Below are 26,344 nucleotides of genomic sequence, written 5' to 3'. Positions count from 1 at the left end.
CAATCCAAACCTACCAGCACACAAACAGTTTAACATATATAACATACATCTAAATGCATGAAAATATAGTTATAATGCACATGGAATGCAATGCATGAAGTTTTTAAGATCAAATCTTCAAAACCCTTCCAAAAAATTTCTCAAAAACCTCTTTGATTTTGAAAAACCTCAAATTTTGTAGAAATCCCAAAAACTTAGGTTACAAAGCATGAAATGCATGAAAATGAGAGATTAGAAACTTACCAAGTGAGGAAAAACTTGAATAAGCTCGAAAATTGCTTGAGGAAGAGGTTAGGAGTGAGTGAGAGAGTGTTTGGGAGATGAACAACCATGGACAGATTGAGAGAGATCAAGGAAATGAAGTTCAGATCGCGTTTGAACCTATTTATAGGTCCTTAGTAATTCTTGACAGATTGAGGTGTTGAGAGGTGTCGAGATAGGTGTCGAGCTTTAAAAGTTTCAACATATGCAGCTATCGAGAGGTGTCTACAGTAACCAAAGCTCGATGGATTGAGAAGCTATCGAAGAGACAGGAGATTTCTCGATCGATCCACCTAGCTATCGAGAGGTGTTGAGATTGCGATAAAAGATCAACTGAAGAGCTTGATAGATAAGCCAGGTATCGAGAGGTGTTAAGGAGGTGTTGAGATTGCTTAAAAACAGTTTTTCAAGAAGGCAAAAACACAGATATGAATGCAATCAAACATGCAACTCAACCAATAATCCAAACAACATTTTGAAATCTTAAAATCATCTCTTAACAATAAAAATGTTAAGCAGATAGATCCCAAAAACACACACACACACACAACAATCTAACCAATTTTATATTTCAAAAACAAGTCAAGACAATTTAGTGAACATACATTAACACATGTAAACCTTGTGATGGCAAAATCATATTGTACTTGCACATGTATCAAAAGTAATAAAGAATATTGCGTGTTGTGTGTGAAAAACATCGCAAGATTGCATAAGTGTATACATGTTATGACGATTTGAGATATGAGAAAATCACTTTAACTCACACATAATCATAACTGTTTGATGGAGACTATCATCTTCGAGGTACATCTTATAACTCTCACATCTCCTAAAATACATGCTTGCAATCATATATAAAGCATTTTGATCTTTTTGCTTTTATTTTTCTTTGCATATTTTTCTTTTGAATAAACCATGCATGGACATATAAGAGATGAAAAGAAATACCCAATTATGTTAAGCATTTGACATTCCAATTTTGCTATGCTAAAGCATACAAATGTCATTTCATGATTGGTGGGCAACAGTGGTGAGATGGTTATTTATGCCTTTCTCTTAAGATTTTCTAGTCATTCCCATCAAAAAGAGTGATACGAGTGTTAAGTACAAGAGATTACTTAATCTTACTCATCACAAACACGAACCACAAGGTTCACTTGCTTAGTTGTGCATAGAGATGCTCATCTAAGTTACAAAAGATACAAAATTTAGAAAACTTTGTTTCAATGGCCATCCAAGGTACACAATTACCAATGTACACAAAACACACACTATTTTTGTATTTTTCTGATTTTTCAATTTTTTTTTTTAAATTTTTATATCAAAACAAAATAAACAAAACTGAAAACAAACAAAAATATGTTAAACAAAGTAAAGCATAAAAACTAGACTGACTCAAAACATGAAAGCAAAACACACAAGTAATGCAAACAAAAACAAGAAGGGAGAGAAAGAAGAAGTGACAGAGTCACTTAGAGCCCTTTTCCTTCCACACCTTGGAGGAACTTTTCTGTCTAGCAAACCCTTGATCCAGCAGTGAGGGGGAAGAATTGAAACCTTTCAAGTTCGAAAGGAACAAAAGGGCTTTAAGAAGATTTCCAAGAGGAGTAAAAGAGGATGAAAACTGATTCTAGTTTCCTGATGCAATCATGCTGTTGCTCTGTTGAGTGGCTTGCCACTTATAGCAATTAGGTTGAGTACGACCGGCTGCTCCACAATGATGACAAAGATGCTGCTTCTTCTGTTTAGGCTTTTGAGAGTTAGCTTTCTTAGCCCTAGGGTTTTTAACTTCTTTCTTATCCTGCTTAGGGGGTGCTCCTAAGATAGATTTACCCCTATCTATGTTCTCATTAACTAAATCAGTTTTGACATTAGTGTTCTCAATTTCAACATTATTAGCAGGAGGAACAAAAACAATAGAAGTAGTAGAAGCAATACTAGGAGAAGAGAAATCATACCCTAAACCGGTTCGATAGGAAGCAAATTTTTGAAGACTGAGCATTTCATCGAGCTTAGTGCTTGAAGTCCTTTCCAGTTGAGTTTTGACTTGAAACAGTTCTGCTTCAAGCTTCTTAATCTTCTCAGTTAGGAAGTTATTCTCAAACCTCAGTGCTCCAATAGTTTGATTGGATTCATCAAACTTTGTGGAAAGTTCTTCACGCTCAAGTTCCACATCACTGAGCTTCTTGATGGTCAACCTATACAACTTCTCATGCTTTTCTGAGACCTTGTACAACTTTGCATAGGCTCTGTGGATATCATTTTGTTTATCCATCTTCTCAAACTTGGACTCCGCCAATTCCTCTTCTTCATCCACATCTTCAACAATTCCCTCAGTAGGATTGACAGTGGCAGTGAAGGAATTTAGGATTCCGTCATCCTCATTGTCGGAATCATCCTCATTGTCGGAATCATCCTCAAGCTTAGTGTCACTCAAAGTAGGAGCAAGTGCCTTGCTCTTCCCAATGGTCTTGAGATGTGTAGGGCACTCTTATTTCATATGACCGAAACCATGACACCTAAAGCACTTTGATCCTGAAGGAACAGTATACTGACTACCATCCCTAGCATCCTTCTTCCCTTTCTTGAACTGTGAGGAGCTAGATTACCTACAGTCCTTGTCGAAGCCCTTTCCATTTGCATTCTTCATAAACTTCTTGAATTTCCTGGTGATGTAGGACTTCATCTTAGAATCTTTATCGTCTGAAGACTCATCAGTGTCACTGCTCTTGGCCTTCAATGCCATGCTCTTGCCCTTACCCGACTTGTCAATTCTTGTTAAACCTAACTCATAGGTCTGTAGATTACCAACCAGCTCTGTTAGAGGAATCTTGTCGATGTCCTTTGATTCCTCGATTGCGGTGATCTTGGCATGGAATCTCTTGGGTAGAGATCGGAGAACCTTTCTCACAATCCTTTCTCACAATCCTAAGATTGAAAGAGGAATGGTTTCCTTAAGATTGAAAGATGAGTTCACTATATCCTTGAGTTTGGTATAGAACTCATCGAATGACTCATCCTCTTCCATCTTGATCTCTTTGAAGCTAGTAGTGAGCCTTTGAAACTTCGAGTCCTTGACAGCCTTTGTTCCCTTATAGGTTGTTTGGAGAATGGTCCATGCTTCTTTCACAGTTTCAGTGGAGGATATCTTCTTAAACTCCTTATTGGTGACCGCACTGAATAACGCATTCAATGCTCTGCTATTGAAATTTGTCGCCTTGATCTTAGCATCATCCCAATCGGCCGGCGCTTCCTTTGGCTTGGTCTAGCCAATCTCTACAACTTGCCACACCTTCTCATCTAGAGACTGCAAGAAAGCTCTCATGCATACTTTCTAGTATGCATAGTTAGTGCCATCAAATAAAGAAGGTATAATAAGAGACTGTCCTCTATCCATGACAAACTGGGGTCAATGGATCACACATCAAGGATTAACCCTAATCAGAGTGTGCTTGCTTTGATACCACTTAATAGGCTAAAAACGTATTGACACATTGTGATGAAATTAATTGATTAATTAGCCAAGTTTATTATTTAATCAAATTAACATGCAAACGCATGGTAGCACAAACAAATCACCAATAACTAAAGTATGCAGTGGAAAATAAATTGACACGGTAATTTATTTACGAATGGGGAAAACCTATATGGCAAAAACCCCACCGGGTGATTTTAAGGTCACCACTCCTGAGAATCCACTATTATCACAACAAACAGTTACAAGTAAATGAATCCCAGTACCTTATACCAACCTACAGTTGAACCTTTACCCCAATACCTAATTGGACTTGTTTTGTAGTGACAATCTCTCCTTGTAATGCACGGCTCCTAGTACGTGACTAACCAATTGTGCGAATCCTAATACACGACTTCAATCACCAACTAGAGAAAGTTGTTGGCTGCAAAGTTCTTCAATTCATCACACAATGAAGATCGAGAAGATGCTTGGTCACAAAACCCTACGGTGCACAAACACAACAACTTCTTCACAAGAAAGATGAACTAGGGTAAATTCTGTCTCCGGTTACAATTTGCTTGAACAAACTTTGCTCAACACTTGTGCAACTTGTTCCACCTTTGACGACCCTTAAAATAATCCTTTTATATGTCTAGAGTTGTGAGAAAAGAAAGCCTAAACATACAATCATGGATTGGTGTCAAAACAGAATTGAAATTCTATTTTTCATAAATCTCGACAGATGCCTAGCTGTCGGGCTGCTGTCGAGCTAGGGCTTCAACAGCTCTTCAAGGCTCGGTAGATGACTTGCTGTTGAGCTTTAATGACAGGCACTTTCTCAGTTTGAATCTTGGACAGACTTGGCTTTAACACTTGATCTTGAAACAACTTGCAAGTAAATGCGTTTTATCAAATGATTATTACATAAAGTAGTGACTCTGTAAATCACATATGTCCTAACAATATATGCCTTATCTAAGAGACATGATTGTTAGATAATACTAACTAACATAATATTAATTAGGGTAAGTCACATATTTGGTCTTAAACCTTTACACTATATGTCAATTTGGTCCCTGATATTTCAAATGTGTCAATTTGGTCCATAATCTTTTAAATGCTTTAATTTGGTCCTTAACCATTTGGTATTGTGTCAAAATAGTTGCTGCCGTTAAGTGATAAATGAAAAATGATGATGTGGCTAAAAAATATATTATTTTTGTGCCATATAAACTGCCATGTGGACTGCCATATGGCCTAAATTAAAAAACTAAAGTGACACATCAGCTATTACAATTTAGGTTTTATTATTTCATTTTAGATTTTAGAAGTAAAAACTTAAACAGAAATTATAATTAAAAAAGGAAAATTTTTTCCCAATTTGCATCTCCAAAACAAAAACCCTAAGCTCTCGTTTGAGAGGAGGGAATGGAATGGAATGAAAATAATAATTTTAGAATATTATTTCATTTCCTTGTTTAGGAGTTCTAATGGAGGGAATAGAAAGTTAATTCTCTTATTTGGGAGTTTAAGTGGGAGGGAATGGAATGGGTAGGGGGAAACACTCATTCCTCTCTATTCCCTTAAAACTTTAAATTTTCATTCCCCCCCAAAATTGGGAGGAATGTAAGGGAATGAAATTAGATTTAACGAATTTTTTACTAAAACTCCCAAAATACCCCTATATATTCAACCATTTATTTTAAAATAAGGGTCTAATAGTAATATTGTCATAAAATGATTTTATTCCATTTTCTCTATGTTACTCCCAAACAAAATTACTTACATTCTATTCATTTTCATTCCTTTTTGTTCCTTTATTTTAAAACATCCAATCAAGGTTGCTTAATTAAATCCTATTTCATTTTTTTCAATTCCTTTCCCTTGCTTAAATACGTTCCATTCCATTCCATTTCTTTCAATTCCCTTATAATCATTCCCTTCCATTCCTTTATGAACTCCCAAACGAAGCACCTCAAGGAATCATCAATTCATCACCCATGTAGCACCTCACGAAGGAATCATCAATCATCACTCCAAACACCTAAATCCAAAGCATGTAAACAATCGCATTACACCATCAACGAAAATGTAATAATTCCAAAAACATCAGCAAAGAGGAAAAAAAAAATTTTGGACTATGGTCTGTCTCCTTCATCACCTCTTCAAACTTCAAAATTGGCCCAAACTCATCTTCTTCTTTATCATCCCCATTGTCATCACCACCATTGTGAAATCTCCCATTTATGCTTCCACCAAGCACATCCCTCGTCACCACTCCCATCAATATCAGCTTTTACTTCAAACTCTCTTTCCAAAATCCTAATATCCTTCCCTACAACATTACCACTATCTAGGGACAGACCTAGGATTTCAAGGTAGGGGGGCTGAAGTATAAGAAGGAAAAAAAAAAAATCCAAATATGTATCTATATAGTACTAACAAACTATCAACCAAGATCAATACACAAAATTATTATTTCTTAATACATTAAGATGCAATCATTTACCAACAAAGACAAAAAACAAAAAACAAAAAATAATATTATTTCTGAAGAGCATCAATTGTTGCAAAAAAAAAAAAAAAATATATATATATATATATATATATTAGTTTCAAAAACCAAAACTTACTTTTGCTACTTTAATATGATATTTGAAATGTCTCGTATAGTAGTGTTTTTGGTATTTGGTGTCCTAAATACTAAATATTTACCATTTAGAACACTTTATGCTAGTACTCTAATATTGGGTTGACTAAGATTTTTTATTTTTTATTTTAAAATTTTATTTTTGTTAAGTTTTTGAGTTGGGTAGTTGCCAGTTAGGTTATGCTAATTAAAAGAGAGGGAGTCTAAGTTTTTGGAAGAGCGAGGCACAACTCTAGAAATATATATATATATATATATATATGTAGGAGCATTGGGCCCAGGAGCTCATTATCTTTGTATATATTGGGCCTAAAACCCAAGCCAAGGACTAGAAGTCGTCCAAGGATGAGTAAAAATTGTCAAAGGAGTCTGTGTTAGTAGATGAAGAAGTTAGTTTTGGTTATAATGGCCCAGGAGGGTGGGCCAAGGGTGAATGCCTCCTTGGCTAACCAACGTCGAGGTCCGAATAGGTGATTTGCCGTCCAGGGGAACGTTCCAGGAAGTTCTATTGGTATGGATAAGCATTGCAAAAACATATGGCAGGGGAGAGTCCTAAAATATCTAAGGAGAACGCTACTACCACCGCATTAAATGCTCTGCAGCTAACTCTCTAGCCTCATTAATGTGGAAGTGATACCTGAATAGTGGTTTTCAGCCTTACAGCTACTACACAAAGACTTCAAGAAGGTGGTAATGGGACAAGTATCAACACCAACCATCTGGTTTGCACGTGGAGGGTAGAGATGAAAAGTGAAGGTAGTATAAAGGAAGAAAAGGGCAGTGAGAGAAGGGGGTTGAGAAATTAAGAGAAAAAGACTGTAGCAATCACAAATTGCATTTGTAACCTAACTTGAGAGAAATATATAAGAATTGATCTCCTCGGACTGTGCCGAGGACGATTTTCTTTAGTAAAAGTTTGTCTATTTTCATTCTCTGGTAATCTGAATCCACTTTAGTGACTGTCTAATTCATTAAGGCCCAATTTTTCCAACCCACTCTCTACATATTCATTGTTTTGGGCTTTTTGGGCAAGTCCATCCACATTTTGGGCTAGGGACTCAAATCTGATCCTTACAATATATATATATATATATATATATATAATCTCTAGGGGGCCTAAATAAATTTTTTTTTTTTTTTTTTTTTTTTTTTTCATTTGGGCTGGGGGGGCCCGGGCCCCCTCTTGTGGGTCTGTCCCTACCACTATCACTATTACCTCTTTCTTTTGGAGTTGTAACAAAGGCTACATCGGACTGTGATTCACCAAGTGGCAAAGCCACCACCCATTCACTACCACAACCCGACTATTTTTTTCTACACAACACCGGCAAAGCTATACCACCTTGACTTGACCACATCTCCCTCAATACATCCTTGTTTCTCAAAAACCCTAGGCTCAATTACCCACCAGCCATTACCAACACTTAGAGAATTCGACAAATTATTATGCAATTCCCACACCCAAAATTTGATGTGGCGATAGGTTTTAAAATAGCTAACTTATCACTTAGTTTTTTAATTTAGGCCATATGGCAGTTCACGTGGCAGTCTATATGACATAAAAGTAATATTTTGTTTTTGCCGTTAGTGGTGTTAGTATTTTTCATTCATCACCTAACAGTAGAGATTATTTTGACACAATATGAAAATGTTAGGGACTAAACTGACACATTTGAAAGGCTAGAGACTAAATTGAGATATAGCGTAAATGTTAAAAATCAAATATGTAATTTACCATATTAATTTATTAACTCATACCAATGACACCCACCCAAAAAAAAGGGTACAACAATTAATGTGAGAGTACACCATATTATGGTTTGACCTATAACAACTGTAAACTATCTATAGGCACCACTGCATTTTGTAAAATCAACAAGACATGTTAATGGTATTATTTCAATATTAAATTTAATATAAACAGACTAGACCTATAATAGAGTAAAACTAAGGAATTCATTTCCCCATTTCTATTATAGGATACTACCAAACAATTGCAAAATTCAGTTTAGAAATAGAACATTATCAAAACATAGTAATCCTTCAACACCAACATGCTTTTGTACTCAATCAACATAGAATACAATCAAGACAATAAGAATTTCCAGAACTTCCTTAGCCTAAAATCTCAAAATACCTCATTCAAACTCAAAACAATAAGCTGAAACAAAAAGCAACCATATAAATATTTAGATTTTGTGTCTTGCCTCTTGAAATCTAGGGGTTGTGTTCTTTGTTCTTGAAAAAGAGAAAGAGGAAGAGAAAAAGTGTAGGATACAAAAATTGGGTGTGAGAATAGCTGGCCATGAGAGTTGGAGGTGTGTGTAAAAGGGTGAGGTGTCAACCAAAAAATATATATATATATATATATATTTTTAAAGGGTGAGTCATGTTTTAAAGTAGGTCACTCATGCTTTATGCTTCTGGGTAAAATTACCCATGAATTATCATAAATTTCTATAAGATCAACAAACAAATTTTGCAGTAAGACCTAATTCCTTTTAACATGTTCCAAAGGTTTCCTCTATTACTTTGTGGCTTTCTTAAATGTAAGCTGTGTAAGTTTCTCTTTATAGATTCATAAAGGATAAAGTTAAGTGCATATATAAATTATTGTGACAAGAACAACAGTAACATCACCAAAATACGAATGACAATTTCAAATTACCTTTTAGGTTTATAGGTTTACCCTATACACAAAATATTTGAGGGTCTAAGAGGGAAAATGGTTCAAATTGCAAGGTTAACAGCATATTGTAACTAGCTCAAAAAAATAAGATTCTTAATAACAAAAAAATTTTTCAACATAAAAAAAAAATTAAGCAACACCATTTTGATGTGGGTGAAAAAGAAAGGAAGATAGAATTATAAAATTTAGAGGTACAACAAAATAATTAGATAATTAAATTGGTAGCTTTGATCAACCAAAGGATTTGGATTCCCACATCAATAAGAAAAAAAAAAGAAAAGTGAAAAAACTATTTTGGTCCTTACATTTTGGAGTCACAATCAATTTGGTCCTTACATTTTGGTAACAATCAATTTGGTCCCTATAATTTTTTACTTGCAATCAATTTAGTCCTTACCGTTAACTTACTAACAGAAAACGTCTACATGGCAAATGGTGTGCACTATGACACACTTGGCCCAACCAAAATCAGCCATACCAGTTAAAAATCTGAGTCATATCCACGTTAGCAAATTTAACTAAACATCCATTCTCTCCGTTAGACATATCCAACAGGACCAACATTACTTTCTCTTGTCGAATTTTTTTTCCATTTGGCCTTAAATTTTTAACAATTTTCGTTAGTGGTGATGTTTGCAAAACAATATGGAAAAACAGCACCTCGACTTTTTAAGACTCAAGTTTTATGATAGAACTTGAGTCTTAAATGCTCGAATTCCTGAACTGGCAAACAAAAATTATCCAGGTGGAATCAACATAGAACTCGAGTTTACAATACTCAAGTTCCTCATTTGCACTTCTTCTTCCTTCGCGTTTTCCAGATCGTTCTTCTTCTTCCTTCGGATTTGGTTCTTCGGTTTTTCAGATCGTCTTCAGCTTCATGTGTTTTCCAAATCTGTTCTTCAGATCGTCTTCGGATCTTCATGTGTTTTCCAGATCAGTTCTTCAGATCGTTCTTCTTCTTCTTCCTTCGGATCTGGTTCTTCGGTTCTTTAGATCATCTTCATCTTCATGCGTTTTCCAGATCGATTCTTCAGATCGTCTTCATCTTTATCTTTGTTCTTCTATAGAACTCGAGTTTGAGAAAGTCGAGTTCCACGTGGATAAATTACTCCACCTCAGCATTAAAACTCGAGTCCTTAAGGCTCGATTTTATCACAGAACTCGAGCTTCACAGATTCAAGATGCTAGTTTCCTAACAGGTTTCACAACCTTGCTAACTAACGATATTCTCTCCCAAAATTATGCAAGCCTGCAAATTACCTCTTCTCTTGTCTCTCCATTCTTTTTCATCCGTTCTTCATCACCCTCCATGACCACCATCACCAATACCATCTCCACCATCCCATCCCTTTCAGTTGCCTCTCCTCTTCAATTACTCTGCTCCTTACACTCTTCCTTGTACAGATTAGCACTTGACAAGTTGCCTTGCTTGACTTGATGTTCGCCTCAATAGCTCTAGCAAAGAGAGGTGAGCGCTTTGAGGTTGATGATTGGCTATGGCTAGATTTTTGGTTTCAGAGTTTGAAATTTAGAAGGCCAACTTGGTCACTTCACATTATATAAATGGGTGAGTTATAGAGTTAACTCAGTTAACTCAGCCATGGTTGAGTTAACTCAGCTCATATATGGTTTGTTAGGTTTTTCCTGATTATTAGTTTTTTTTAAAAGAAGTTTTTCTTTTTGATTTTGGACTTTACTTTATATATAATGCCCAATGAGATGATGAAAATGAGAAAAATTATTGGGTCTAGTTGTTCTCTCTATTGCTCATCCAATCCTATATCCCTTCTCTATCCAAACTCAATCCGTGGAACATGATTATGGGTTAAAGATGTGCTAACCTTTGTGACTACTGATAGTAATTGGCAAGAGGAAAAGAATGAAGTCTTTGATTGAGTTTGGAAAGACTTAAATTTTTTCTTTTGAGTTTGTCTATTGCAAAATACTACATCGGAATAAGAAATTTTAAGTGGACTAGGGTGAAGGAGGTGGGAGGGGGAGATGAAGATGAAGAGTAACAGAGGAATGACTGGGATTGAGTTTGGAGAGAGAAGGGATTTGGGTTGGATGTGTAATGCCCCAGCTAAAAAAAAAAAAAGAAAAAAAAAAGGGATCAGCTTTTTTAGGGCTCACATGTGACCCACCTACCCCTTATTTCCCCACCACACACCACACACTCACAAATATCTCCCCTTATTTGGCCGGTCAACCAAGGGTCCTTCACATCCTTCTTTTCTTTTCATTTTCCTCACAAACTCTCGCACTCCCTTATTCTCCCGCCGGTACCACTCCTCACCTCTTCCACCACCATTTTTCCGGCAAGATCACCAGAAAACTCCATAGGAAAAAGGTAAGGCTCACTCACCTCTACTATTTGAAGCAATATTATGAATACCATTTCAGAACCCGTTTCGATTTGTTCACTGGAGTGAAATATTTCGGTACCGGTCAATTTCGGGTACTGTTTTGGAAATCGTTTCAGAATTACTATGAAAAAATATATATTTATATATTATTATTACTATTATATAAAATAATGAATTTAATATAGTTTTCTATTTAAAAAAGTGAGATTATTATTTAAAAAAACATTTATTTATGATTTAAAAAAAATAAAACGCACATTTTAGGTAATTGTACACAAGTGAGCTTCCAAGAAGCTTCCTATTGACTACTTTTTCAGTTTTTCCCATTTTTCAGCTTCTAAATAAACAAATATTAACAATTTTTTAGAATATTATAAGATTAAATGTATATAAATAATGAAAGATAAAAAATAAAATCTGAAATTTATTTTTATAAAAAGGCTAGATGACAACATGGAGTAGGGAGGCAGGGGGTTAACAAGTCAACATAAAAAAGCTGAATTATAGCTTCTCTTTCAAATACCAGTCAGGCTAGTCACGTGAAGGCTCACAAAACTAAAAATAATATTACAAAAAACAAAACTAAACACAATAAAAAGTTGAACTGGGTAGAAAATAGCCACAACATGAATTAGAAAGAAAGTTGCAGAGGATGAAATGCACAGAAAAACTGAACAAGAAGAAAAAGAAGATTGTTGTGATGAGATGTGTTTCTTCAGGCGACCAGTGCTGTGACAAGATGGGTTGATCGGGTTTGATTTCAATACCGGCTGGAATTGGTATATCGGCCGAAACTCACCGAAATTGACCAGAACGGCCTGGAATCAACCGGAATTCAACTTGAGGTGGAACAAGGGGGTGCTTTGTGTCGGTGAAACCGGAACGGAGCAGAATCAATAACAATGATTTGAAGTAAAAATTTCTAATCTTTTTGTGGGTTTATATGCTTTTTTATTGAGGTTATGTTTATCTAAGCTTTAATAATAATACCCATGTGCTTTATGAGCATTAGAAGTGATATTTATGTGTTTTTATGTATGGGTTTTGGTCTTGGTGGATGTATTTGATGAGTGGGTTTATGATTTTTGCATTGGTGTTTAGCTAAGGGGTGAAGATTTGGGAGTTTTGGCTTTCTAATGTGAAATAGTTGTTGAATTTAATTTTTATTGTGTATTTGGAGCTAGTGGAGGATTTACATTTGGGGTTTGTAATGGTGAGTATTGTTATATATGTTGTTGTTTTATGGGTCTCTTGAAAATGACATGTATATTGAGGAAGAAATTCATAAAGTGTTAAGGTCTCTTATGGTAAAGGTGAAGCTTGGAATGACATGATGATAAGTTGGAGTCTATATGCCTAGTAATGAAATTGTTGAGAAACTTTGGAAGTGGAATATATTATTTATGAGGTTAAATGCTAGGCTTGCCTAATTAATTTCTTAGTTAGCAATTTCTAATTCCTAGCTAGATGCAATGTCAAGCTTTATGCCTATTGTGATAAGTTTGCTTGATATTGTTAGGTTCTAGCTAATCTTATTTGGAGCTTGGAAAATTAGGCTTTTGCGGGTTGCGAGGTAAGTAGTTTTAATGGGATTTTTTTTGGAAAATAACCATGTTGCATAAACTTTGTTTGGGTCAAACACATTTTGGAAAATTATTTGTGGAACTATGTTTTCTTAAAAAATATTGTGTTGTGACCCTATTATATATGATTATACATGAAAAGCGCATCATGTTTAATATTGCATATAGGGAAATGCGTGATTTGTTAGTATGGAAGAGACAAGCATTTTTGATATAATTCTTGGGAATGACTTTTATGGATTTATTGCATTATTTGCAAATTCTAAAGATGTTTTATCTTGACTTGCGATATTTGGGAAATTGATAGAAAATGTTATTGACAAGAAATGATTTTGGAAAATTTGAGAACCTTGTGAATATATTGGTATGTTGAGGGCCATTTGTGGAAGCACAGGCAGACAGAAAAGCCCAATAATGAGGGCCACAAAGAATTGACAAGATAAATGGCAAAAAACCCATTAGGCCCAAGTGGCAGGAATAATAGATCACAGGCCTAACAAATAAATAAATGGGTCTTGAAGAGGCAAGCGGGCTCAAAGAAGCCAGGAAAGAAAGAAATAGCATCCCATGGGCAAAGTATGAGGTAGAAAAGTGAGAAAGGGCCACCGCAGGCCCAAGGCAATGCAAACTAAGAGAGTAAGGGGTTTATGGTAGGCCCATGAACCCCAAAAATAAGGATAAGGTTATTGGGCCAGGGAAGCTCAATGAAGTTAGTAAAAGGCCCATGGGAGTGTGAAATTAGCAAATGGGCCGAGGAAGCCCAAGGAAGCAATCGGGCCATGGATGCCCAAAGGAAAGCCCAAAGGGACATAGGAGCCTATGAGTAAAAGCAAAACAGTGCCCATGATAGGCCATTGAGAAAAAGGATAAACGGCTGGCCCAAAAAGAGGTCTAGCAGGATTAAGTTATTATGACAGGAATAACAATTCAACGTGGCAGGCAATAAAGAAAATCAAAAGTGGGCCAAAGAAATGTAAGGCCCAGCATCATATGAAGCCTAACTCCTGAATGGAGCGAGAAACCGAAGAAAAGCCCACATGAAGGGTCAGGAAATGCAGACGGAGAGTCTCCAGATCACGACAGATGCATGAAAAGCAGGCAGACTCTTGGACATATTTAAAAGGGAAGCACGCGTAAGGCCTAGGCACCATCAGCCTGTACCCAGCCAATATAAGATATGGTGGGGCCATGGGCTAAAGGTAAGAGGTAAATGGGGTATGGTTTGGTGGTGGGGAGAAGGGAAAATGTCTATTTGCGGCTCCTGTCCAAAGCCCTTTTGGGAGGTACGTCCTGCTGGGATGACAGACCACCCAAAAGAGGCAAGTTTGAGGGGGAACCGTTGGGTGCATGTCTTGAGAGTGGAGAGAGAGAGCATTTATATCATGGCAGGAAAGAAGTGCTGTGGTAGAGGGAGAAACAAAACCTGCTTCTGTCTGGCAAGAGTGAGTGGCACACACCTCTGGTGGTCGGCAAGTACGCCCAGACCAGACAGAGGCGGTTAAGGGCTAAAATGGTAAAACCTTGGTCACGGCAAGCACTATAAAAAGGCTCTTGCCGTGCCCTGTAAAAAGGATCGAAAAACAGAGTATTTTACGGAGTGAAAAGAAAAGCAGAGCAAGAAGAAAAGAAAAAAGATAAGAAAGAAAACAGAGAAGAAAAGAAAGGAAACTAAGGAAAAAGGAGAGTTAGTTCAATGGGCATGCACCAATAGATCGGTTTCCCTTTCTCCCCCTTCAAATCTTACTTTCTTCCAAAACGTAAACAATGACTCTTTCTTTGTGGGCAATAACCATTCAGGTCCGACTCCCTCAAAGCCATTAATCCCCACGACAGGATCCTTTTCCTAGGGGATTATTTGCATTGAGAAGAGACGTTCTTTCCTCTTTGGCTTTGCTGCGGCAAACTAAGCTTAAAACTTAATTTATGCCCATTTGATTAACCAGTATTATTTTCTTCATTTCTTCTCTGTGATTGATATCATTATGACTATAATCATGCTTTATTAGTAGGGAATACATAGCCATTTATTTAAATAGTCAGAATACTCTGTTTTGGTTATTATTATATCTGCCCGCCGTAACTCGTCTGCAGTAGTTCTACTTGCCGTAAGTTTACTCCTGGCAGATAAGGCATAAGTTTGTGCACAAATCGGCCCAAGTTGAGTTACAATTGGACCGGCCCCAACTCCCTTACTCAGAAATATTCGGGCCCATCACCGCAGGAAGCAGCCCAGCCCATTACCGCAGGAGGCAGCCCAAGCCCAATACACCATACACAGAAAAGGCCCCTACAGGGTATTTCAAGGGTTTTTGTGAAACTACTTGAAATTGAGCCGTGTTTTGATTTAATGTAAACTATGAGCTCTTCATGTTTTTACCCTTAGGTCGTGACATGTGATTTCCCGGTGATTACCTAGCCAGATGTCGTAGTCTTTGTAACATTGGTATCTTGGCACCCTGTCTTTGTGGTGGATTGATGTCTTTGTGGCATAATTTGATGTCTTTATGGCATACCTAACATCTTTATGGCAGCTTGTTATGTGGCCTTGGGTTGGATTTTCAGGTTTTAAAAGGGTGTTTTGATAGCTCACAGTAAATAGTACGTAGTTTCATGTTGGAGTACTTTGAAAAAGCTTGGTGCTACATTCTTTTAATCATTCTTGTCATTTTATTAAGAAAAATGGATTTGCTGGATTTTTATAGAAATTCCCAAATTATAACCTGTTTTGTAAAATGTCCATTATCATGAAACTTGCATTTCTCCTACCCCCATTAATTGTGCTACTTATTGGGCTCTGTCTCATTCCATTATTTTACAAAATTTTTTAGAGTATGCAACAATCTTTTGAGAGAGCTTTTTGGTGGCTAGCAGTAGTTAGACTAACTACTGATGGAGGTTGAACTTTTGTAATGGAGATATTAGATGATGTACATCTTAGAATTGGCTTAACTCATTCTTTTGTATATTATAGTGGTTGTGACTTTATTCCCACTGATGGGACAAGCTGCTGATATGTAATTATTTATTCTAACTTCTATTTCTTTTGTGGCTAATGGTCCTTGTAATTATTGCTTAGAGTTCTGACTTATATTGAGAGTATATTCGATGGAATTATTATGATAGTTCTTGATGTTGGTACTTGATATGATTTATGTGGATTGAATTGTCAAAAAAGAAAAATCTACAGGTACTTTGAGAAGTCTTTCTCATGCTTTGGACCCTTTGGGGTTTGGGGCGTGATAGTTATGGTATTAGAGCTTAGGTTATGATTCTGTAGACTTTGAAAATAGGAATTGATTTTGATTTAAGTCAGAGCATTAGGGGTTTGATGAATTCTTTATTTTGTACCTTTGTTTCAACTTCCACCTGCTATTCCTTTTTCCTTATCTTTTCTATGCTAACCTTCTATGTTGCCTTGTAATTTACTTGCTTGTTTTTTGGGTTTAGGTATAAGTACCTTTGTACACTATGCCTTCTAAAAAGAAAGCACATAAAGTAACGCATGTAGATGAGGTTGCAACTCCAGAGCATGGCCATAGGCAATGCCAAGAGTGTGAGAGATCTGTCACTCCTGATACTGGTGAGATTGATGAGGTGGCAGACAATATTTATGCTAGGATTGCTAGAGCAGTCTAGGGTGGTGAATGTAGGAAGGAGGGCTGTTATTTTGGGGAGTTCCATAAGCAAAACCCCCCAACATTTAATGGGGAGCCTAATCCTATGGCAGCAGAGAATTGGCTGCTAAAGATGGAAAAATTACTGAGAGCCCTTGAATGCACTGATGCTCAGAAGGTGGTGTATGCCACTTTTGCTCTTCAAGGTTCTGCTGAAAGATGGTGGTCAGGAATTGAGCAATTGTTGAGGATGGAGTTGGGAGTGAATACTCCAATTACTTGGGGGAAGTTAGGGGAAGTTTTTAATGAGACATATTTCCCTAATGTAGTGAGGGACCAAAAAGCAAGAGAAATCTCTGATTTGGTTCAGGGGACGATGATTGTAGAAGAATATGTTGCAAAGTTTGTTGAGCTTTCTCACTTTGCTCCTTACTTGATTCCGGATGAGCCCAAGAAAGTAAGTAAATTTCAGAAAGGTCTTAATGATAGGATTCGCCCCCACATTATAGCTTCTGGAGTGGGCACTCTTACTGAGACTGTGAAGCAAGCAATGAGTCTTGAAGAGGACTTTAAGTGCAACCCCGATTCCAAGGAGGATGAGGCAAGGATCCTCTGGTTTTTAGCATGTAGAAGGTCAGGGGTAAAATTCAAAGAAGGGGTTCTTTAAGAAGTTCGGTAATGGGGGTCATTATAATGGGCAAGACAAGGGTGCCTATCCTCAATTTGGTAGGAAGTGGCCTTGCACTCGTTGTGGTAAGACCCATAAAGGATAACCTTGTACTTTGGGAGCCAAGTTGTGCTACACTTGTAAGTAACCCGGACACTTGGGAGCCAAGAGCTCGGGTTCCTCTTCCACACCCCAGTTGGTTAAGGGTAATGATGATGGGAAAAAGGTGCAAGGTAGAGTGTATGCCTTGACTACTCAGGATACTCAGGCCACGGATACAGTGGTGACAAGTATACTTCCTTTGTTCTCCACACATGCTAGAGTTCTTTGATCTTGGTTCCACGCATTATTCTATTTCTAGTGTCTTACTAAAATTTGTGATAAGAGCTTGGAACTACTTGATTTTAAGTTATTAGCTTCTACCCTAAATGGTGATATTATATGGAATAGTTCATGCTCATGTCTTGTATTGTTTATTGGGGTAGAGAGTTATTGGCGAAAATGGTGTTGCTAGATAAGCATGATTTTTATGTTATCCTAGGCATGGATCGGTTGGCTTCTTATCATGCTTGTATGCATATTTAGGGAGAATGATGGATCTATGGGGTTATGTACCAACTACCATGATCTAAATTGAGTTACCATTAAGAGTAAATATCATTTGCCTTGTGTTGATGACTTGTTTGACTAGTTGCAAAAAGCACAAGTATTTTCTAAGATTGATCTTGTTTTGATTACCGCTAGTCGAAAATTTGGGACATACCAAAGGCATCCTTTTGGACTAGGTATGGTCATTATGAGTTCTTAATGATACTGTTTGAATTAACTAATGCCCCTACTATTTGTATGAATTTGTTGAAATATGGCATTTCATGATTAATGGGATCATTTTATCATTGTGTTTATTGATGATATCTTCATTTATTCTAAGAGAAATAAGTTGTTTACTAAACTGTGAAAGTGTGAATTTTGGTTGTATCAAGTAGTGTTGTTAGGTTATGTGATCTCTAAGGATGGAATTACATTGGATCTTGGTAGGATATAAGAATTATGAGAATGATTTTCCCTACATGACTTGGAGTAGGCTGCAATTTTGTTTGTTTGAAAATTTGGAGACACGACTTGTATGAGAGATATGATATTTGTATGGATCATAAAAGCTTAGGATATTTATTTAACTAGAATGAGCTGTATATGGGACAACAGAGATGGCTTGAATTGATTAAAGACTATTATTGCTCTATTAACTATCATCTTTGTAAGGCTATGTCATTGTTGATGCACTTGGTAGAAATCTTTGAGTTCTTTAGATGCTTTGCATACCACTTAAGGACAAATATTATTGAGATGGAAAATGTGCATAATGAAAAGAGATCTAAGTTTACTATGTACAATTTCGAGAACGAAATTTCTATAAGAGGGGAAGAATGTAACACAATGTAACACCCCAGCTAAAAAAAAAAAAAAAAGAAAAAAAGAAAAGAAAAAAGGGATCAGCTTTTTTAAGGGGCCACACGTGACCCACCTAACCCTTATTTCCCCATCACACACCACACACTTACAAATATCTCCCCTTATTTGGCCGGTCAACCAAGGGTCCTTCACATCCTTCTTTTCTTTTCATTTTCCTCACAAACTCTCACACTCCCTTATTCCCCCGCTGGTACCACTCCTCACCTCTTCCACTACCATTTTTCTGGCAAGATCACCGGAAAACTCCATAGGAAAAAGGTAAGGCTCACTCACCTCTACTATTTGAAGTAAAAATTTCTAATCTTTTTGTGGGCTTTTATGCTTTTTCTTGAGGTTATGTTTATCTAATCTTTAATAATAATATCCATGTGATTTATTGAGCATTAGAAGTTATATTTATGTGTTTTTATGTATGGGTTTTGGTCTTGGTGGATGTATTTGATGAGTTGGTTTATGATTTTTGCATTGGTGGTTAGCTAAGTGGTGAAGATTTGGGAATTTTGGCTTTCTAATGTGAAATAGTTGATGAATCTAATTTTTATTGTGTATTTGGAGCTAGTGGAGGATTTACATTTGGGGTTTGTAATGGTGAGTATTGTTATATATGTTGTTGTTTTATGGGTCTCTTGAAAATGACATGCATATTGAGGAAGAAATTCATAAAGTGTTAGGGTCTCTTATGGTAAAGGTGAAGCTTGGAATGACATGATGATAAGTTAGAGTCTATGCCTTGTAATGAAATTGTTGAGAAACTTTGGAAGTGGAATACATTATTTGTGAGGTTAAATGCTAGACTTGCCTAATTAATTTCTTATTTAGCAATTTCTAATTCCTAGCTAGATGCAATGTCAAGCTTTATGCCTATTGTGATAAGTTTGCTTGATATTGTTTAGGTTCTAGCTAATCTTATTTGGAACTTGGAAAATTAGGCTTTTGCGGGTTGCAAGGTAAGTAGTTTTAATGGGATTTTTTTTGGAAAATAACCATGTTGCATAAACTTGGTTTGGGTCAAACACATTTTGAAAAATTATTTGTGGAACTATGTCTTCTTAAAAAGTATTGTGTTGTGACCCTATTATATATGATTATACATGAAAAGCGCATCATGTTTAATATTGCATATGGGGAAATGCGTGATTTGGTAGTATCAAGAGATAAGCATCTTTGATATAATTCTTGGGAATGACTTTTATGGATTTATTGCATTATTTGCAAATTCTAAAGATGTTTTATCTTGACTTGTGATACTTGGGAAATTGATAGAAAATGTTATTGACAAGAAATGATTTTGGAAAATTTGAGAACCTTGTGAATATATTGGTTATTTCAAGGGTTTTTGTGAAACTACTTGAAATTGAACTGTGTTTTGATTTCATGTAAATTGTAAGCTCTTCATGTTTTTACCCTTGGGTTGTGACATGTGATTTCCTGATGATTACTCAGCCAGATGTCGTAGTCTTTGTGACATTGGTATCTTGGCACCTCGTCTTTGTGGCAGATTGATGTCTTTGTGGCATAATTGATGTCTTTGTGGCATAACTGATGTCTTCGTGGCATAACTAATGTCTTCGTGGCATAATTGATGTCTTAGTGGCATAAGTTGATGTCTTCGTGGCATAATTGATGTCTTCATGGCATAATTTGATGTCTTTGTGGCATACCTAACATCTTTATGGCGGCTTGTCGTGTGGCCTTGGGTTGGATTTTCAGGTTTTAAAAGGGTATTTTGATAGCTCACAGTAAATAGTACGTAGTTTCATGTTGGAATACTTTGAAAAAGCTTGGTGCTACATTCTTTTAATCATTCTTGTCATTTTATTAAGAAAAATGGATTTGCTGGATTTTCATGAAAATTCCCAAATTATAACCTGTTTTGTAAAATGTCCATTATCATTTGCGTTTCCTCCACCCCCATTAATTGTGCTACTTACTGGGCTCTGTCTCATTCCATTATTTTACAAACTTTTTGAGAGTTGGCAACAATCTTTTGAGACAGCTTTTTGGTGGCTAACAGTAGTTAGACTAACTACTGATGGAGGTTGAACTTTTGTAATAAAGATATTAGATGATGTACATCTTAGAATAGGATTGAATCATTTTTTTGTATATTATAGTGGTTGTGACTTTATTCCCACTAATGGGATAAGCTGATGATATGTAATTATTTATTCTGATCTCTATTTCTTTTGTGGCCAATGGTTCTTATAATTATTGCTTAGAGCTCTAACTTATTTTGAGAGTATATTTAATGGAATTATTATGATTATTCTTGATGTTGGTACTTGATATGATTTATGTGGATTGGATTGTCAAAAAAGAAAAATCTACAGGTACTTTGAGACGTCTTTCTCATGCTTTGGACCCTTTGGGGTTTGGGGCGTGACAGGATAAGTAACGGAGAGATAACTAGATCTATTAATTTTTCTAACGTGGATGTGACTTGGATTTTTAATTGATGTGGTTGATTTTGGTTGGGCCAAACCTGTCATATTATAGGCCACATAAGCTTCTTAGTTCATACCGTTTACCACATTGGCCTTTTTCGTTAGTGAGTTAAAAATAATAAGGATCAAATTGACTGTGACCACAAAATTCAAAGACCAAAATGGTGTTTTCGCCAAAAAAAAAAAAAAAAAAAAATTAAAAGGAAGCTTTATTTGAATTTCCACATTTTTTTTTTGAGAAAGAGTTTTAACCTATGTCGTCTGCTGCTGATGATAGCTCTTTATCATCAGACCAAGACACCAATCAGTTTTAGGTATAGGCGGGGATTGAACCTCAGATCTCTTATTCAACCATCAGAGACTTTACCAGTTGAGCTAGCTGGAACCCATATTTGAATTTCCACATCTTAACCGTATATATAGACTAAAATCATTATCACCCCTATAATTAATACAACTTGCACCCAGACAGATATTAATAATTACCAGAGACACATAATAAAGACTTAATAAATACAAAGCTTATCAACAAAGACTAACCAACTAAAATCACGTTTCCAAACTGTCTCTTGAATGCTTACTTAAAAATAAAGTTAAAATGCTTTTAAGTTTCTTTAGAATTCATTTTAGTCTTTTAATTTTGTTTTCATTCATTTCAGTTCTTGAAATTTCAGATTTATTTAATTAAGGCATTTCCGTCAAATTTTAGAAAAAAATTGAAAAATGATTTTCAGTCATTAATTGAATTTTTTTAATTAAAAAATTTTGATGAAAATTTTTAAAAATTGGAAAATTAATTATAATATATAACAAAAGTTGATGAAAAAGCCTTAATTGAATAAATTTGAAAGTTAGAGGACTAAAATAAATTTTGATAAAACATATAATGTGAGTTTTACATTTTAGCCTAAAAATAACATAATACGCTATCATACACTACATCACATTATTCCATGGAAAAATCAAGATCTCCCAAACAAAAGGGCGGGAGAAGAAAAATGAAAAGCAAATATTACATTGATTTGGTGTAGGCGAACAAGTCCATCAAATACAGTAATATTGTTAACAACCCCTCCCAAACCCTTAAAGTAATTAAAGCAAAGGAAAATATAGAAATGGTGACAACATATGCATGGATTTAATTATTTACTATGGAAACATATATATTGCCTTTCAATGTCCCCTCTAATTCACCCTTCTTCATGGTGGATGACCAATTGCAAAAGTCTTCATAAACCAATCATTTTTCTTCTTGATAATTATTTTCCCACCAAAAACTCCAAATATAAATCCACATCCGTATCCCATCACAACTACTTTCCAGTCAAACTCAAATTGAGACACTTCATCTTGATTTTCTACAAATATTGAAGGTGGTGGTGGTGGGTCCTTCAAATTGGCACATCGTTTTGATAATGGGCTTCCACATAATCCTACATTTCCATTGAACGAATTGTTTTCAAATGTGAGAAATTGTTTCCCTTGTGGTATAGTTCCCGTAAGATGGTTGTGAGACAGATTCAAAAAAGCAAGGAATGTAAGCTCTACCAATTGCGGAGGAATCTCTCCAACTAGCATATTTTGAGAAAGGTCAAGTGATTCTAGGTTTTTTAAGTTTACCAATGATGATGGAATAGAACCAGTAAGAACATTGTTGGAAAGGTTGAGCATACAAAGTGCCTTTAGATTTCCTACAAGTTTTGGAATTTCACCTTCAAACCTGTTGCCAGAGAGATCAATAGCCACAAAGTAATCTTGGATTTTCCAATATTCTGTCTTTATGCCTTTGTTCGTCAATGTCATTTGGTAAGTGTAGGTGTATAACCATCCACAACTTGGTATATGGATTTTTACTCTTGCTTGCATATAAGTTAAGCCACCTGCATCATAACTTTGCATGCCTTTCCAAATTTGGAAGTATTCATATGGCAACTTACCAGTAATATAATTGTTGGAGAGGTCAATGACATGTAATTTTGGGAATGTAGAATTTGTTTCAGGTTTTCCAATAGCACCATGGAAGCCATTTGATCGCAAAATGAGAACGCCTAGCTCTGGAAGAGTGCCCAACCAAGAGGGGAAAATATCAATTATATGATTATTTCCAATATCAAGAATTTCCAACATGGTACAATTAGCCAATGACCTTGGTAAAGCCCCTTGAAAATGATTTTCATTCAATTTGATCATACTCAATTGGCATCCTTCTATGAACATTTGAGGAATGTGGCCATGAAAGTTGTTGTGCCGTAGATTAAGAATTGAAAGGTTACTCAAGTTGCCTAAACATTGGGGAAGGTAACCACTCAGGTTGTTGCATGACAAATCAAGATACGAAAGAAAACTTAGATTACAAATCATTTGAGTGATTTCTCCGCTCAACATGTTGCCATGGACTTCATAATAGACAGTGGACGGTGGTGGAATTGGGAGTGGCCCTTGAAGCTTGTTATTTGAAAGGTACAAAATTAGTAGACTGGTCCAAGGTAGAGAATTTGGGGCTTGATCAAAGCCTGTAAGGAAGTTTTCAGACATATCTAAAGACACAAGAGTATCTTTACTCAAGTTTGAGATCCATTTTGGTATTTGGCCATGAATTTTGTTTCGAGAAAGTAGCAAAACTCGCAATTGATCTTGGTTTCGAAGAATCTCTGGGAATTCACTTAAGTGACAAGAAGCCAATCCTAATACCTTAAATTTTTGAAGAGTAGAAATGTTAGTGCTAGGATCAATAAGCAATGAAAGATTGTTATCAGATAGTTGGAGGTAAAAGAGACTACTAAGTTCTTGAAACAAGCCAAATTCCACTGTACCACTCAAGCGATTTAAACACAGATCTAGAATTTGAAGCTTCCTAAGTTTGTAAACAGACGTTGGAATTGGACCATGCAATTTATTTTTTTGAAGCCACAGTTGAGTAAGTTGTGTGAGGTTTGCTAACCAAGATGGGATAGGACCAGTTAATTCATTTGAAGAAAGACTCAAAGTTTTAAGGTGGGTTAGGTTTCCAAGAGAGAACGGGATGTCACCATATAAATTGGTCTCATCTAGGTTCAGAAAGGTGAGTTTGGTTTGCTTACCAACCCAAGAAAGAGTCCCTCTGTTGAAATTGTTATCTGAAAGGTCTAGAAAAGTAAGCTCCGTCAGGTTACCAAATGAGAACGGTATTGGTCCAGAGAAATTACATCCTCCAACATCGAAGGAATGTAAAGATTTGAGGTTACCGATTGAATATGGTAGCATGCCAGAGAAACCTGTACCTGCTAGTCTCAAATCTTCAAGGGGGATACTTCTATTAAATTCAGGTACATGACCAGTGAGATTTGAATTGAGATGCACACTGAGGGACTTGAGATTTGGTAGCTGAAAAATTCCTGTTGGAAACTCACCATGCAAACTACAATTTCTAAGATAAATGGTCTTTAAAGAAGTTAAGTTTGTCAAGGTACTGGGTAGAGTGGATGATATGTCAACCTCACTAAGAACTAGTTCTTGCAAGTTTATAAGCTTTTCAGCTATACTTTCAAGATTAGGCTTGTGGAGTTTCAATGGGTTCAAAGCCAGGTCTAGGGAAACCAACTTAGAGAGCTGTAAAATTTCTGATGGGATCTGACCTGAAAATGCAGAATTAGAGAGGTTAAGGTAAGTAAGCTTTGAAAGCCGCCTTACACCAGCTGGGATTTGAGAGTGATTAAAATCATTGGAGGCAAGGTTAAGCCTATGAAGGTGAACAAGCTGGAAGAGGCTGCTACTGGAGTTGATGGAACCATAAAGATAACTGCTACTGAGGTCAAGGCTAGTTACGCGACCCGTGTTTTCATCACACTGAACACCATCCCAGGTGCAGCAATCACCACTTGGTGTCATCCATGATGAAACCTTCGAATAAGCAGAAGGATCATCAGATGCAGACCGATTGATAATTATGCTTTCTTTGAATTGCGACAAGGCAAATCTCTCATCATCATGGCAGCTGGGTGACTGCACAGAAGAAAAAGAGCCAGCAGATATAAGAGAAAACAACGACAATAAAAAAAGAAAGCGCATGAAGAAAGAAAGAGATAAACCCATAATTATTTTACTGGATTTTGTTTAGCACTCTTTTGATACGGATGGAGGTGAATCTAGGAGCTTTTTATATACTGAAATTGAAGTCTCGTCCATTTAATGTCACAGTGCATGCACATGTGGTATTCATGCAAGTCAAAGTCGTCTCCGTGTTACCATTATCACTTTCACTTTTTGGAAAAGGTAAAAGGAGGAATATGATTTCATGAGGGAAAAAGAAGGAAAAGAAATCACCTTCCAATTTGTTAAAGAATATTTCTGTGATCCAATCAAGTGTTTATTTAATGAAGGCTAACAGGTTTTTGTAGTGGAAAAAAAAAGTGTATTAGAAATTGTATTTTTCAGATGTGATTTTTGTAATTAATTATGACTTAGTTTGATAATGAAATTGCTATTAAAATGTCATGGATTTAGCGTTTCTTTTTGTATATATCCGAGTGCTTAATTAGTAATGTAATTTACACAATCACTAATACAAGAAGTTTATTTATAATATTCTCTCCATTTTTACAAAGGGGAAGAGAGTATAGCAGGTACGTTTCAGAAAGATAACAACCCATGGACCAACGCGTCCAGAATTTTGCCTATTCACAATTTGTTAGAGAATGCTGTAATCCAAAGTTTTTAAATTAATGCATAGTCCTAGGTGCTCTTGTGATGCTTAACACTACTTCACCATCGCCCGTTGTTCCTTTATAACTTAAATATTCTAGAAATCAAACCCAAAAAGGCATGGAAGCTATTTTTGCTAAATTGATTCTTTTACTTACTGAACTGCTGGTCCAAACGTGAAATAATCAAGTCAGACGGAAATGAAAGGACAGGGAACTTTTTTTTGCCTAGTAATTAAGGGGAAAAAAAAAGAAAAAGAAAAAAAGAGTAATAGATGAAAATCTTACAGCTTCGCAATGAGACTCTAAACTCTTATAGTTAGGAACTTATAAGAAAACATTTTGACATAATCATATTCAACTACGATTATGATTTAGACCCCAAATTACAATTACAGCTAATGCTAATTTTAAGCAAACCTAACAATTTAAAGTTCTACACGATTAACCAATTA

The 26,344-nt window shown here is 36.0% G+C and overlaps 2 protein-coding genes across 2 annotated transcripts; one reads left to right on the top strand and one right to left on the bottom strand.

Moving 5' to 3' along the window:
- Window positions 1-16,732: 16,732 nt before the first annotated feature.
- LOC115961900 lies at window positions 16,733-17,293 on the top strand. Its single transcript, XM_031080801.1, has one exon. The coding sequence runs from the start codon at window positions 16,733-16,735 to the stop codon at window positions 17,291-17,293; it is 561 nt and encodes a 186-aa protein (XP_030936661.1).
- A 4,904-nt stretch (window positions 17,294-22,197) lies between these two features.
- LOC115959010 (receptor-like protein 7) lies at window positions 22,198-25,346 on the bottom strand. The gene has a single exon (XM_031077306.1). The coding sequence runs from the start codon at window positions 25,279-25,281 to the stop codon at window positions 22,411-22,413; it is 2,871 nt and encodes a 956-aa protein (XP_030933166.1). The 5' UTR covers window positions 25,282-25,346; the 3' UTR covers window positions 22,198-22,410.
- Window positions 25,347-26,344: the final 998 nt, after the last annotated feature.

This window comes from Quercus lobata, chromosome 9 (genome assembly GCF_001633185.2).
Source record: "Quercus lobata isolate SW786 chromosome 9, ValleyOak3.0 Primary Assembly, whole genome shotgun sequence".
Taxonomy (NCBI): Eukaryota; Viridiplantae; Streptophyta; class Magnoliopsida; order Fagales; family Fagaceae; genus Quercus; species Quercus lobata.
This window is presented reverse-complemented; position numbering and strand designations above follow the sequence as displayed.